This window comes from Salmo trutta, chromosome 14 (genome assembly GCF_901001165.1).
Source record: "Salmo trutta chromosome 14, fSalTru1.1, whole genome shotgun sequence".
In the NCBI taxonomy this organism is placed as follows: domain Eukaryota; kingdom Metazoa; phylum Chordata; class Actinopteri; order Salmoniformes; family Salmonidae; genus Salmo; species Salmo trutta.
Window position 1 is genome coordinate 22,291,622 of NC_042970.1, and position 16,836 is coordinate 22,308,457.

Here is a 16,836-nt window from a genome sequence, read left to right on the forward strand (position 1 = left end):
AGAAGTTTACATACACTCAATTAGTATTTGGTAGCATTGCCTTTAAATTGTTTAACTTGGGTCAAACGTTTCGGGTAGCCTTCCACAAGCTTCCCACAATAAGTTGGGTGAATTTTTGGCCCATTCCTCCTGACAGAGCTGGTGTAACTGAGTCAGGTTTGTAGGCCTCCTTGCTCGCACATGTTTTTTCAGTTCTGCCCACACATTTTCTATAGGATTGAGGTCAGGGCTTTGTGATGGCCACTCCAATACCTTGACTTTGTTGTCCTTAAGCCATTTTGCCACAACTTTGGAAGTATGCTTGGGGTCATTGTCCATTTGGAAGATCCATTTGCGACCAAGCTTTAACTTCCTGACTGATGTCTTGAGATGTTGCTTCAATATATCCACATAAGTTTCCTACCTCATGATGCCATTTATTTTGTGAGGTGCACCAGTCCCTCCTGCAGCAAAGCACCCCCACAGCATGATGCTGCCACCCCTGTGCTTCACGGTTGGGATGGTGTTCTTCGGCTTGCAAGCTTCCCCCGTTTTCCTCCCAACATAACAATGGTCATTATTGCCAAACAGTTCTATATTTGTTTCATCAGACCAGAGGACGTTTCTCCAAAAAGTACGATCTTTGTCCCCATGTGCAGTTGCAAACCGTAGTCTGGCTTTTTTATGGCGGTTTTGCAGCAGTGGCTTCTTCCTTGCTGAGTGGCCTTTCAGGTTATGTCGATATAGGACTCATTTTAGTGTGGATATAGATACTTTTGTACCTGTTTCTTCCAGCATCTTCACAAAGTTTTTTGCTGTTCTGGGATTGATTTGCACTTCTCGCACCAAAGTACGTTAATCTCTAGGAGACAGAACGCGTCTCCTTCCTGAGCGGTATGACGGCTGCGTGGTCCCATGGTGTTTATACTTGCATACTATTGTTTGTACAGATGAACGTGGTACCTTCAGGCGTTTTGGAAATTGCTCCCAAGGATGAATCAGACTTGTGGAGGTCTACAATTTTTTTCTGAGGTCTTGGCTGATTTCTTTTGATTTTCCCATGAGGCACTGAGTTTGAAGGTAGGCCTTGAAATACATCCACAGGTACACCTCCAATTGACTCAAATGATGTCAATTAGCCTATCAGAAGCTTCTAAAGCCATGACATAATTTTCTGGAATTTTCCAAGCTGTTTAAAGGCACAGTCAACTTAGTGTATGTAAACTTCTGACCCACTGGAATTGTGATACAGTGAATTATAAGTTAAATAATCTGTCTGTAAACAATTGTTGGAAAAATTACTTGTGTCATGCAAAAGGAGATGTCCTAACTGACTTGTCAAAACTATAGTTTGTTAACAAAGAATTTGTGGAGTGGTTGAAAAATGACTTTTAATGACTCAATCCTACAGTGAGGGGAAAAAAGTATTTGATCCCCTGCTGATTTTGTACGTTTGCCCACTGACAAAGAAATGATCAGTCTATAATTTTAATGGTAGGTTTATTTGAACAGTGAGAGACAGAATAACAACAAAAAAATCCAGAAAAATGCATGTCAAAAATGTTATAAATTGATTTGCATTTTAATGAGGTGGGGGGGTGCACACAATGCAAATAGTCCGGGTAGCCATTTCATTACCTGTTCAGGAGTCTTATGGCTTGGGGTAAAAACTGTTGAGAAGCCTTTTTGTCCTTGACTTGGTACTCCGGTACCACTTGCCATGCGGTAGTAGAGAGAACAGTCTGTGGCTGGGGTCTTTGACAATTTTTAGGGCCTTCCTCTGACACCGCCTAGTGTAGAGGTCCTGGATGGCAGGAAGCTTAGCCCCAGTGATGTACTGGGCCGTACGCACTAGAGGTCGACCGATTATGATTTTTCGATGCCGCTGCCGATTATTGGAGGACCAAAAAAATCCGATACCGATTAATCGGCCATTTGTTTTATTTTTTTATTTATGTGTTGTCCTGAGACTGTGTCTCTCTGCTCTCCTCTTCTAGAGGGCTCAGAGATCATGCGGGATATTGGCACGGCCATCGAGTTCCTCCACAACATGAACATCGCACACAGAGACATCAAGGTGAGCAATGTCACTCACTCACACACAGATCAAGATAAGAGCAGCAGGTAGTGTCAAACAGAGTTGGCATGCATTTATTAATACTATGTGTAAACAGTGACATGTTTAATGATGGATACATTTCACTTCCTCTCCCCGTAGCCTGAGAACCTGCTGTACACCCATCAGGAGCGCAATGGTACTCTCAAACTGACAGACTTTGGCTTCGCTAAGGAGACCACGCACAACCTCCTGCAGACCCCCTGCTACACCCCTTATTACGTGGGTAAGTTACTATACTACTGTAGGAATATGTGTGACAATAAGATTTATTACACTATATTATGCATACTTTGGACTTAAGTGGTTTCCATCATGTAATTGTATTTTCCGTCTGTCTCTATTTGTGTGTGTTGCCATGTTGCTAAGCCCCTGAGGTTTTGGGCCCAGAGAAATATGACAAGTCGTGTGACATGTGGTCTCTGGGTGTCATCATGTACATCCTGTGAGTACTGTGTGTGTGTGTGTGTGTGTGTGTGTGTGTGTGTGTGTGTGTGTGTGTGTGTGTGTGTGTGTGTGTGTGTGTGTGTGTGTGTGCGTGTGTGCGTGCGTGCGTGCGTGCGCGTGTGGTTGATTGGTTGGTTCTTCATCCTTGTGGGGACCTAAAGTCCCACAAGAATAGTAAAACAAGGAAAATTCCCCCTCGTGGGGACATTTCCCACGTCCCCATGAGGACAAAGGCTATTTTAAGCTTAGGGGTTAGATTTAGGGTTAGGGTTACAATTAGGGTAAGGGGTTAGGATTTAGGTTTAGGGTTAGGGTTATGGGTTAAGGTTAGGGTAAGGGTAAGGATAGGGTTAGGTCCCCACGATGATAGAAGAGCATAACTTGTGTGTTAGTTTTCCTGTGTGTGCATATACAGTACATATATAGTATATAATCATATGAAAGTCAGTGCAACTTAATAACTATCAACCTCTACGCAATTGTCTCCTCTGCAGGCTGTGTGGGTTCCCTCCATTCTATTCTAACACAGGCCAAGCCATCTCTCCAGGGATGAAGCGGAGAATCAGGCTGGGCCAGTACGAGTTCCCAAAACCTGAGTGGGCTGAAGTGTCAGAGGAAGGTGAGACTGGATCGGGTTAACCTGGCTTTTGTTTAGTTAGTATAGCGTTGCATTCCTCCAATGATGTCAGTCCCAGGGACCTTTTACTCTAGAAAACATGAGCAAACTTTTAAATAGTCAGTTTCACTGCACAACACATCCAAAAGCACACACAAACATACACAAGGCACAAAAACACAGAATAGCGAGTCTTAAATTCCAGGGATAATCTGACTGAATCTCTGAAGTCACACTGGTGGGGCATCCTACTCATGTCATACCGCTCAGGAAGGCGACGCTTCTGTCTCCTAGAGATGAACGTACTTTGGTGCGAGAAGTGCAAATCAATCCCAGAACAACAGCAAAGGACCTTGTGAAGATGCTGGAGGAAACAGGTACAAAAGTATATATATCCACAGTAAAACGAGTCCTATATCGACATAACCTGAAAAGCCGCTCAGCAAGGAAGAAGCCACTGCTCCAAACCAAAATTTGATTTGTCACATACACGTGTTTAGCAGATGATATTGCGGGTGTAGCGAAATACTTGTGCTTCTAGCTCCGAATGTGCAGTAATATCTAATAAGTAATATCTATATACCAAAAATAAAAAATACACGTATATCTAAGTAAGGAACGGATTAATAATATATATACATATATGTTAGTGCGGCATTGGACTAAGATACAGTGACATAGTATAGAGTACAGTATATACATATGAGATGGGTGATGCAATATTTACAAACAATTAAAGTGACTAAGATACCATAGAATAGTATAGAGTACAGTTTACACATATGAGATGCGTAATGCAAGACACAGAGACATTATTAAAGTGGCTAGTGTTTAATTTCCTTAAAGTGGCCAGTGATTCCAAATCTGTCTATAGGCAACAGCCTCTGATGTGCTGGAGATGGCTGTTTAACAGTCTGATAGCTTGGAGATAGAAGCTGTTTTTCAGTCTCTCGGTCACAGCTTTGATGCACCTGTACTGACCTCACCTTCTGGATGATAGCGGGGTGAACAGGCAGTGGCTCGGGTGGTTTATGTCCTTGATTATCTTTTTGTCCTTCCTATGGCATCGGGTGCTGTAGGTGTCCAGGAGGACGGGAAGTTTGCCCCCGGGCAGACTGCGTTGGGCAGACTGCACCACCCTCTGGAGAGCTTTGCGGTTGTGGGCGGTGCAGTTACCGTACCAGGCGGTGATGCTGCCAGCCGGGATGCTCTCAATTGTGCATCTGTAAAAGTTTGTGAGGGTTTTAGGTGTTAAGCCAAATTTCTTTAGCCTCATGAGGTTGAAGAGGCGCTGTTGCGCCTTCTTCGCCACACTGTCTGTGTGGGTGGACCATTTCAGTTTGTCAGTGATGTGTACGCTGAGGAACTTGAACCTTTCCACCTTCTCCACTGCGGTCCCATCGATGTGGATAGGGGAGTGCGCCCTCTGCTGTTTCCTGGAGTCTACGATCATCTCCTTAGTTTTGTTGACGTTGAGTGAGAGGTTATTTTCCTGGCACCACACTCCCAGAGCCCTCACCTCCTCCCTGTAGACTGTCTCATCATTGTTGGTAATCAAGCCTACTACTATTGTTTCATCTGCAAACATGATGATTGAGTTGGAGGCGCCACGCAGTCATGGGTGAACAGGGAGTACAGGCAGGAGCTGAGCACGCACCCTTGTGGGGCCCCAGTGTTGAGGATCAGCGAAGAGGAGGTGTTGTTTCCTATCTTCACCACCTGGGGGTGGCCCGTCAGGAAGTCCAGGACCCATTTGCACAGGGCAGGGTTCAGACCCAGGGCCTCGAGCTTGATGATGAGCTTGGAGGGTACTATGGTGTTGAATGCTGAGCTATAGTCAATGAACAGCATTCTTACATAGGTATGTCTCTTGTCCAGATGGGACAGGGCATTGTGCAGTGTGGTGGCGATTGCATCGTCTGTGGATCTATTGGGGCATTAAGAAAATTGAAGTGGGTCTAGGGTGGCAGGTAAGCTGGAGGTGATATGATCCTTGACTAGTCTCTCAAAGCACTTCATGATGACAGGTGAGTGCTACGGGGCGATAGTCATTAAGTTCAATTACCTTTGCTTTCTTAGATACAGGAATCCTTAGTGACCACAGAGTTGGGACACCCATTTAAAGTCCCATCTTCTTAAATGTAATTGAGGAACATTCCATTGTTAGTTAGTACTTCAACATTATTAAAATGAAATTAATGTTTTAAAAGTGTATGGTATAAATTACAGTGATCTGTATTTGAACTTTTAGCCTTGTTAATTTCAGCAGTATATTTCTCTTTGGCTTTTGTTTGTCTGACTTTCCCTGTGGTATTCAATGCCTTCGTGCTAACAGCTTGAAAGGGAACACCATTGAATAGGAGATTTGTACTCTCCCAACTGAGTTTTTTTTCCTGCCAAAGGCTGTGCATCTGTTGAATGTCGAGAATATGATATATTACTATTAGAATGAATAGTATCAAAAATAATAACTTATCTGTGCTTGGAATGGAATCCCTTATGCTAGCTAGCTAGCTCATTTTAGATGAGAGTAGCAAAAGTTAGCTACTAGTTATCTAAAAAATAAAAAAGCCAACTTACCCTTTTGCCCAAAAATGTTGTCCTTTCTCAATGTTATGAATTTTAGTGAGGTTGCCGATTCTCGTTTCTAAATGTATTTAGTTATTTAGTACTCAAATTATAACTTGAGATATGCCATTTCAATAATGTGGCGCTTCCCGCAACCAAGAACACTCCCTCATCTGATTGGTCAGGTAGGCGGGGCCTTCTGAGCCGGTATCAAATCAAATATTATTTGTCACATTCACCAAATACAACTTGTGTAGACTGTGAAATGCTTGCTTCCGAGCCCTTCCCAACGTTGCAGAGTTTAAAAATAACAATGCAAATGAAACAGTAACAAAAGAGGAACAAAATACACAAGAATGGAGCTATATACAAGGAGTACCAGTACCAGATCAATGTGGAGCTATATACAGGGAGTACCAGTACCAGATCAATGTGGAGCTATATACAGGGAGTACCAGTACCAGATCAATGTGGAGCTATATACAGGGAGTACCAGTACCAGATCAATGTGGAGCTATATACAGGGAGTACCAGTACCAGATCAATGTGGAGCTATATACAGGGAGCACCAGTACCAGATCAATGTGGAGCTATATACAGGGAGTACCAGTACCAGATCAATGTGGAGCTATATACAGGGAGCACCAGTACCAGATCAATGTGGAGCTATATACAGGGAGTACCAGTACCAGATCAATGTGGAGCTATATACAGGGAATACCAGTACCAGATCAATGTGGAGCTATATACAGGTTGTACCAGTACCAGATCAATGTGGAGCTATATACAGGGAGTACCAGTACCAGATCAATGTGGAGCTATATACAGAGAGTACCAGTACCATATCAATGTGGAGCTATATACAGGGAGTACCAGATCAATGTGGAGCTATATACAGGTTGTACCAGTACCAGATCAATGTGGAGCTATATACAGGGAGTACCAGTACCAGATCAATGTGGAGCTATATACAGAGAGTACCAGTACCATATCAATGTGGAGCTATATACAGGGAGTACCAGATCAATGTGGAGCTATATACAGGGAGTACCAGTACCAGATCAATGTGGAGCTATATACAGGGAGTACCAGTACCAGATCAATGTGGAGCTATATACAGAGAGTACCAGTACCATATCAATGTGGAGCTATATACAGGGAGTACCAGATCAATGTGGAGCTATATACAGGTTGTACCAGTACCAGATCAATGTGGAGCTATATACAGGGAGTACCAGTACCAGATCAATGTGGAGCTATATACAGGGAGTACCAGTACCAGATCAATGTGGAGCTATATACAGGGAGTACCAGTACCAGATCAATGTGGAGCTATATACAGGGAGTACCAGTACCAGATCAATGTGGAGCTATATACAGGGAGTACCAGTACCAGATCAATGTGGAGCTATATACAGGGAGTACCAGTACCAGATCAATGTGGAGCTATATACAGGGAGCACCAGTACCAGATCAATGTGGAGCTATATACAGGGAGTACCAGTACCAGATCAATGTGGAGCTATATACAGGGAGCACCAGTACCAGATCAATGTGGAGCTATATACAGGGAGTACCAGTACCAGATCAATGTGGAGCTATATACAGGGAATACCAGTACCAGATCAATGTGGAGCTATATACAGGTTGTACCAGTACCAGATCAATGTGGAGCTATATACAGGGAGTACCAGTACCAGATCAATGTGGAGCTATATACAGAGAGTACCAGTACCATATCAATGTGGAGCTATATACAGGGAGTACCAGATCAATGTGGAGCTATATACAGGTTGTACCAGTACCAGATCAATGTGGAGCTATATACAGGGAGTACCAGTACCAGATCAATGTGGAGCTATATACAGAGAGTACCAGTACCATATCAATGTGGAGCTATATACAGGGAGTACCAGATCAATGTGGAGCTATATACAGGGAGTACCAGTACCAGATCAATGTGGAGCTATATACAGGGAGTACCAGTACCAGATCAATGATGTAGCTATATACAGGGAGTACCAGTACCAGATCAATGTGGAGCTATATACAGGGAGTACCAGTACCAGATCAATGTGGAGCTATATACAGGGAGTACCAGTACCAGATCAATGTGGAGCTATATACAGGGAGTACCAGTACCAGATCAATGTGGAGCTATATACAGGGAGTACCAGTACCAGATCAATGTGGAGCTATATACAGGGAGCACCAGTACCATATCAATGTGGAGCTATATACAGGGAATACCAGTACCAGATCAATGTGGAGCTATATACAGGTTGTACCAGTACCAGCTCAATGTGGAGCTATATACAGGGAGTACCAGTACCAGATCAATGTGGAGCTATATACAGGGAGTACCAGTACCAGATCAATGATGGAGCTATATACAGGGAGTACCAGTACCAGCTCAATGATGGAGCTATATACAGGGAGTACCAGTACCAGATCAATGTGGAGCTATATACAGGGAGTACCAGTACCAGATCAATGTGGAGCTATATACAGGGAGTACCAGATCAATGTGGAGCTATATACCTGGAGTACCAGTACCAGATCAATGTGGAGCTATATACAGGAGTACCAGTACCAGATCAATGTGGAGCTATATACAGGAGTACCAGTACCAGATCAATGTGGAGCTATATACAGGAGTACCAGTACCATATCAATGTACAGAGGTACGAGGAATTTGAGGTAGATATGTGCATGAAGGCAGGGTAAAGTGACTAGGCATCAGGATAGACAATAATAAGAGTAAAATAAGGAACAGAGTAGCAGCAGGAAATGATTTGTGTAAAAGTGTGTGTGTGTGCGTGTGTGCGTGCGTGCATATGTAGTGTATGTGAATGTGTGTGGGAGTGTAAATGTAGTGTGTGAGTGTGTATATGGTGTGTATAAACGTTATCACACTCCCTCATCTGATTGGTCGAGTAGGCGGGTCTTCTGACTTTGTGGCTGTGGTAACTAGTGACGACCACTCGAGGAGGCAGACTCAATGCTGCAGGACTGTTTTGAGAATACTGATACTGTATGTTCAAATATTCATCCACCCAGGACCCATCCATCCACATTGAAGAATATACATTGTCAGTCACAGACTTCATTAGAAAATGTGTTGATGATGTTGTACCCATAATAGCAATCCGGACATACCCCAACCAAAAACCCTGGATGAACCTCAATGACTCGGTGGCGCGTGATGCTTACAAGGCAAGCAGGTACGAGCTCCGCAAATCCATTAGGGATGCAGAAGACAATACAGACTCAAACTTAAATTGATGTTCGACAACTCAGACTTGCGTCGCATGTGACAAGGACTACAGACAATCACAAACTACAAAGGCAAATCCAGCTGTGTGGTGCCCACCCTCCCAGACGAGCTTAACACATTCTATGCTCGCTTCGAGTCAGACAATACCGAGCCATCCAGGAGGACTCTCGCTGCTCCGGAAGACCAGGTCAAACTGCTTTGCTTTATCTTGGCCAGGTCGCAATTGTAAATGAGAACTTGTTCTCAACTTGCCTACCTGGTTAAATAAAGGTGAAATAAAATAAATAAATAAAATGTTCTCTGACATTTTCAACCTGTCCCTGTCCCAAGCTGTAGTCCCCACCTGCTTCAAGGAGAACACCATCATCCCAGGGCCCAAGAAAAACAAGGTGACATGACCAAATGAATATCGCCCCATCGCACTCACCCCGGTCATCATGAAGGGCTTTGAGAGGCTGGTCATGGCCCACGTCAAGGGGAGCATGCCAGGAACACTGGACTCAGTCCAATTTGCCTACCGCTCCAACAGATCCACAGAAGATGCCATTTCCATCGCTATTGACACGTCCGTAACACATCTGGACAAGACGAACACCTATGTGAGAACGCTGTTCATTGACTACAGTTAAGCATTCAACATTATTGTTCCTTCCAAACTCAGAGCCCTGGGTCTGGACACCGCCCTCTGCAACTGGATCCTGCACTTCCTGACGGGCAGACCACAGGCTGTGAGTTTTGACAACAACACCTCCTCCACACTGACTGTTAACACAGGGCCCCCTCAGGGGTGTGTCCTCAGCTCTCTGCTGTACTCCCTGTTCAGCCACGATGCGTGGCTTTGCGTGACACCAACTCCATCAACAAGTTTGCTGACGACACCACGGTTGTTCGCCTGATAGCCAACAACGACTAGTCAGCCTATAGGGAGAAGGTAAATGAACTGGCATTGTGACGCCAGGACAACAACCTCTCCCGCAATGTCAGCAAAACACAGGACTTGATTGTTGACGCATAGGTAAGCAATGCGCAAATGTGTGTCTTTCATTGAATGTTGACCTCTTTCCTCATTGCTTTTCCTCTTTCAGCCAAACAGTTGATCAATCAGCTGCTGAAGACAGACCCTAATGAGAGAATGACCATCACACAGTTTACGAACCACCCCTGGATCAATGTGAGTGTGTGCACGCTTGTGTGTGAAAGCGTGCATCAGTTCATGTATGTCAGTCTGTAACCTCATGCCTGATGGTGTGTCTGTGTTCTGTCATTGCAGCAGTCCATGGTTGTTCCCTCCACACCGCTCCACACCACACGGGTTCTGACTGAGGACAGGGAGATGTGGGATGACGTGAAGGTCAGAATCAGACCAGCACTGACACCTTCTGGCCATCCAGGGACTTACATATCTTTCCAGGATCAGCAGAATCAAATCAAATCAAATTGTATTTGTCACATGTCCCGAAATAACAACAGGTGTAGGCCTTACCGTGAAATGCTTACAAGCCCTTAACCAACTATGCAGTTCAAGAAATAGAGTTAAGAAAATATTTACTAAACTAAAGTTTTTTAAAAAACGTACTAAATAAAATAACAATAACGAGGCTATATACAGGGCTTCCGGTACCGAGTCAATGTGCGGGGGTACAGGTTAGTCAAGGTAATTTGTGCATGTAGGTAGGGGTAAAGTGACTATGCATAGATAATAAACAGCGAGTAGCAGCAGTGTAAAAACAAAGGGGGGGGGGTCAATGTAAATAATCCGGGTGGCCGGAGTCTTATGGCTTGGGGTAGAAGCTGTTAAGGAACCTTTTGGACCTAGACTGCTCCGGTACTGCTTGCCGTGCGGTAGCAGAGAGTTGGGTGACTGGAGTCTGTAGTGTCATGGCTGTAGTGCCACGACACTAAAGCCCCGTCGATGTGAATGGGGGCGTGTTCGGCCCTCCTTTTCTATAGTCCACAATCAGGTCCTTTGTCTTGTTCACGTTGAGGGAGAGGTTGTTGCATCGACAAATTTTCTTGTTTGCTTATGGCCTTATACAGCTCATTGAGTGCGGTCTTAGTGCCAGTATCGGTTTGTGGTGGTAAATAGACTGCTACGAAAAGTATAGATGAAAACTCTCTCGGTAAATAGGTTTGTCTACAGCTTATCATGAGGTACTCTACCTCAGGCGAGCAATATCTCAAGACTTTCTTAATATTAGACTGTTATTGACAAATAGACACATACTCCCACCCCTCATCTTACCAGACGTAGCTGTTCTGTCCTGCAGATGCACGGAAAACCCAGCCAGCTGTATATTATCTATGTCGTCGTTCAGCCAAGACTCTGTGAAACAAGATATTACAGTTTTGGTACGATAGTCTCAAAACGGAGATCATCCAGTTTACTCTCCAGTGATTGCCTGTAGAACGGATGGTAGAGGCGGATTACCCACTCACAGACTAATTCTCTCAAGGCACCCCGATCGCCACCCCCTGTATTTCCGTCTTTTCTTCACACGAATGGCGGGGATTGGACCTAGTCTCAGAGAAGCCGTATATCCTTTGCGTCAGACTCATTAAAGAAAAAATCTTAGTCCAGTTCGAGGTGAGTCATCACTGTTCTGATATCCAGAAGCTCTCTTTGGTCATAAGAGACGGTAGAGGCAACATTAAGTACAAAATAAGTTACAAACAATGCTAAAAAACACAAAATAGCACAGTTGGTTAGGAGGCCATAAAACGGCAGCCATCCCCTCCGGCGCCATTGAGTTTACATCCAGAATTTGATATACGGTTGATATTATGAACATTACACATGGTTTTCCCATGTAGATATCTCAAAATATGAGTGGAATTTCATTCCTTTTGTGGAATTCATGTGAAATGGAATTGCTCCCAAACTTTGGAGATGACCTTGGAGTGGTTGACCTTCCACAAGTGGAGGCAGACATCACAGTCTGGTTTGAGGCCATGTTTATTAACAGAGGGCTTATTCCCTCCTCTTTATTATGCTGTATATTCAGAGCAGAGCTTTATCTTCTGTCTATCTACCTTCTCCTATTTATCTATCATGAAATGCAACCTCCCTCACTCTGAATCTTGTTATTTCTCTTCTCTATTTCCCTCTCCCCTAACTCCTTACGCTCTGTGTACTATAGGATGAGATGACCAGTGCTCTGGCCACCATGCGTGTGGATTACGACCAGGTGAAAATCAAAGACCTGGACACTTCCAGCAACCCTCTGCTCAACAAGAGGCGCAAGAAGGCCGCTGCCGGGGGCAAATTGGGAGGCACAGTCTGCAACAGCCAGTGAGGGAAGCCACACATGGAACAGCAGAAAAAGTGGAAGGGAAGCCCAGAGGAAGGAGGGTAGATACAACTGGAACAGCTGACAGGGAAAAGGTTGTGGGAGGTCTGGGCAGGAATGTGTAGAAGAGACTTAGCATGAGGAGTGTGTTCATACAGCAGAGGGGGAAGAGTAATGCCTAGAGGAGGGAGGGGGTACTGCTAGGGAACAGCAGGGAAATGTGATTTGAAGCTTCTCAGCAATCAGTCGAACTGAAGGACACATGAAGTGATGGCAAAGTCTGCATCTCTTATCAGCAGGCCTTCATACTGTAGGCCTTCCATCATTTTAATTTGATTGTGTTTTTGTGTATGTGCGTGTTAATTTGAAAGGTTGTTCAGGATCTGCTCTATATAAGTTCATGTATGTTTGTTGTGTGTGTTGGTAAGGGAAAACGGGGTTGGTTGTCTCACGGGTTGGTTGTCACAGTGCTAATTACTCCCAATCTAAATGGCAATGTGTAATTTGTAAGGTAAAAATTTGTGAATTATTATAGGAACTCATCCAGCTGGTCAATTCATGTCAGCATGACAAAACATTGAGTTGAGGGGAATTTATGTTTTTCATAGGTGGAAGTAAAATATATATATATTGGTATTTTCTTTGTAAATGTTTGAATTGTGGGAGTATCCATGAACAGTTATGTTTGTTGAAAAGAGGAAAGGGAGAACTATATTTCAAACATATTTCTGAGTTCCAAGGTCAAGCCATGTGGTAGCCAGCATCTTAGTTAGCTTTGGGGAGCTGGTTGGGGATGGTTGTCACTTGGAATGTGGGGTTGGCTGTCACTATCAACTCCATTATAATAAATCCCAAGCTGTTTTGTGCTTGTGCTATAAAGAGCTCATTTAGTTTCCTCTCCCTCACACACATATTTTTTATGCAACACGCACATGGGTGCAAACACACGCATACACACAAATGTACTCAAAATGCCATATTTTATTCTCACGGGATAAAATGCAGAATTTTGTTAAGAATATTGTTTGATCAAAGAAAGGCTATTTCTAAGACTATACTATATTGCTTAATTTCCTGTTATAAAAGGCATGAGCTACCAGCAAACAGCCAACCCCATACTGTCCCACTGGGCACACACTGGTTGAATCAACATTGTTTCCACATCATTTAGTGCGACAGGTGGTTAAAGCTTAGGGCCTGTAACCGAAAGGTTGCTGGATCAAATCCCTGAGCCGACAAGGTAAAAAGCTGTCGTTCTGCTCCTGAACAAGGCAGTTAACCCACTGTTCCCCGGTAGGCCGTCATTGTAAATAAGAATTTGATCTTAACTGACTTGCCTTGTTAAATAAATGTAAAACCTCCAAAAATCCATTCATTGAAATTAGATTGAATAGACGCTGAGTTGATGACTGTGTCCAGTGGGGTGTGACATCCAATCCCACGATTGTGTTTGATGGATCATAACTCCATGTTGGAATAATTAATGAGGATAGAACGCAGTCTCTATTTCAAGCCAAGACCTTGGTCTTTCTCCTAATATTGAAAAGAGTTTATAAGATCTACTGGTGCTGAGAAATACACACAAGAGTAAAAGGTGTGACAACCAACCCTGGTTTCCCCTAATGATGATGAACTGTGCTGGATTGCCATTTCAGGTTCTTTCTCTTTCCCATGCACAATAGAGGATCACAGATCATACACCTGAAAACATGGGTGCATGGTGGAAATGATGATGAGGTAACTAGACAGACCAACCTTTGACTGTCAGTGACGCCAGCACACTCTAGTCTAGATTATCTGTGCTGTTTTGTTACAATGTCTGTGTTTTGGTCCTTTTTTCAGCGATTAAAACAAACTTTGGAACATTTTTGTCCTGCCAATTGCTTATGGCCTAAAATAGAGTCATGGCAGTCTCACTCACACACAGAATTGGCTCACAGGCATCAAAGTCAACACAGGCAACTCCCATCATCTGACAAGTTTCCTCAAAATGGTCTTCTTCCCTACTAACTTGATGTCATTACTTAAAAGTTAGATGCTGGCTGGTAATTATAGTCTAAACAGGTTTATAACAGGTACCTTTGTAGGCTTGCTTGTACACATTACTACAATAACAAACTGTTTTTAATAAGGTCCTTCATGCAGTCCAGGGTAATCTCTGGGTAATATAACCCTGATAGATACTGTAGCACAGCAGTCACTGTCATGGTTGTGAGATCAGGGCAACCTTAGGGATGGATCAAAATGTACAGTACAGAATGGGTACCTGGAGGAAAATGGGGAACGGTAATGGTTTTTCAATTTCAGTCAAGGGGAGGGTTTACTATTTTTTTAAATCTAGTCCAGGAGAGGGTCCTATCATTTGTAATTGCTGAAATGTCCAAATTTCTCATTGTTTAAGGCTATATATCGATGTGTGCCCAAAAGATTTAGATGCACTATTGTAAAGTGGTTTTTCCACTGGATATCTTAAGGTGAATGCACCAATTTGTAAGTCGCTCTGGGTAAGAGCGTCTGCTAAATGACTTAAATGTAAATGTAAAATGCCCGATGCCACCGCTCATCTTTGATTCTCGGCTGGGCGCGCAATATCAAGTGCGCCTATAAGCTATTTAGTGTGGTCTCAGTCAAATTAACCATAGCCTATAGGCTATGAAGTGCATGCTCGGAGAAGCACAGAGCAAAGTAATATTTCTAAGTTAGCTGCTGGGATCAGTGGAGGCTCCTCAGAGAAGGAAGGGGAGGACCATCCTCCTCAGTGAATTTCCTAAAAATACAAATTGTGAAACATAAAAAAAGTGATATGAAGGTTTGGCTTGGAAAGGTTTTTTCACCTGGACACAGACAGCTAATGTGTTTTGCACTGAAGTCCACAAGTGAAGGGAAAAGGTGAGAAAGGGGGAGAGCACGTAGATGCGAGCAAAGTGATCATGCTGTTTGTATGTGACTGCTATGAAAGTGAACTGTGTTTGTGTGTGAATCCATTACACAGGTTCTGTTAGAAAAACATTTCTTAAACGGAAGCAAACGGAACAAAATGCGGATAAACATACCCGGAAATTGTCCAATAGAAACTCTTGTTTGAAATTAACTGTTGGACTAATGATTACACCCTAGATCAGCTAGATATAGGTAAGAGTGTGCAAGGCAGTATTGAATGTGTCACTGTCACCTTGATTACTAGAAATTAACTCAACCTGTGCACCTACGTTGTAAACTTTCATTCATAGGCTAGCTTGTAGCAACCTCATGATGGGTATAGGGACAATTAGAGTATCATGTAGTAGCCTAAACCTATCAATGTTACATTGAGCTGGGTGAATGGAATATGAATGACAGTCATCCAATATTCTGTAAAAGAAGTAAGGCCATGCTCCTAGAAAAATGTAACGTCCTCCCTCATCTTAAAAGGCACCGACCGCCACTGGCTGGGATGGTGTAAATAAAACTAAGCTGAATGACACACTGCAATGGATATTCTAACCTTGAGCCCCAGCCTGCTTTGCTCATGCTGATCATAAAACGTTTTTGTGTGCTGCCTAACCAATGGCTGTGCTGTGTAGGCCTACAGTGGCAGTTCAGGAGGAGAGTCAAAGGCTTCTTCCGATTTTTTTTCAGATTAGGCCTAGTCCAAATGCCCTGTTTTGCAGGTGGACTAGCCTATAGCCTATGTACTGTTCATTTTGAGAAGGAGAGCGTGTAGACGAGAAGGACCGGAGGTCAGAGGTCAACTTTGATAGTGTAATACCACTATAATTGATTTTATTAAAAACAATATGTTTCTTGCCCATGATGTAGGCCTATTTATCAGAGTTATTGACCACACAATAAGCTAGATTGAAGTAATTTACATTGTGGTGCTGAAACTTGAAGGAGCAGCAGTAGCACAATCGGAAATGGACAGCTCATGTTGCTGAAAGTAGGCAAATTCAAATAGGCATAATTCATTTCAATAGTCTACATTTTAATTAGACTTTACTGACATCAAGAGGGCTTTGTGTTGGAGCCTATTTATTCCTATTGAAGAAGAGTTAGGCCTAACTGTTTGATGGAAGAAATTAGGCTAATATATCCATAGATTTAACAGTCAATTCCTCCACCCACATGCACTCTTTAAATAGCCAACCTCCTTGCCAGTGAAGGGCTGTTAGGTTAAAACCAAGACAGTTACGCGGAGTGGAACAGGGGAACCCAAGAGCAGACTCCGATGAGGAAACTGGGATGAAGTAACCAAGGTATTTATTGAAACACGGGGAAGATGGAGTGCAGGTCAGGGGAAGCTCGGACAAGTTGCTGGAAACCAGGTGCGGAGGCTGAGGCTGGAGTGAGAAGGGTTGAGACAGGGTAAGCAGGTCCGGAGGGGAATCCAAGGGAGTAGTAGAGTGGGGAATCCAGGACAGAGTAGCAGGATGATGAGATGTGGGACTGGAGACAGGGACCAGAGTCAGAGCGGGCAGAACTTTAGCAGAGAGGAAAACAGCAAGAGTCAAGGAAAACAGGCACAACAGGATCTGAATAGTAACAAACGGCTAGAGACGTTGACTGA

At 43.5% G+C, this 16,836-nt stretch overlaps 1 protein-coding gene across 1 annotated transcript in view; it reads left to right on the top strand.

Annotated features, from left to right (window-relative positions):
• Positions 1 to 14,153, top strand: part of LOC115207630 (MAP kinase-activated protein kinase 3) — a 44,193-nt gene extending 30,040 nt beyond the window's left edge. Inside the window, exons 4-10 of the mRNA XM_029774914.1 lie at positions 1,977 to 2,056; positions 2,198 to 2,321; positions 2,465 to 2,540; positions 3,037 to 3,161; positions 10,089 to 10,174; positions 10,274 to 10,354; positions 12,141 to 14,153. Of these exons, the coding sequence (XP_029630774.1) occupies positions 1,977 to 2,056; positions 2,198 to 2,321; positions 2,465 to 2,540; positions 3,037 to 3,161; positions 10,089 to 10,174; positions 10,274 to 10,354; positions 12,141 to 12,296 (728 nt within the window). The 3' untranslated portion in view covers positions 12,297 to 14,153. The remainder of the gene's footprint in view (positions 1 to 1,976; positions 2,057 to 2,197; positions 2,322 to 2,464; positions 2,541 to 3,036; positions 3,162 to 10,088; positions 10,175 to 10,273; positions 10,355 to 12,140) is intronic.
• The last annotated feature ends 2,683 nt before the right edge of the window (positions 14,154 to 16,836 follow it).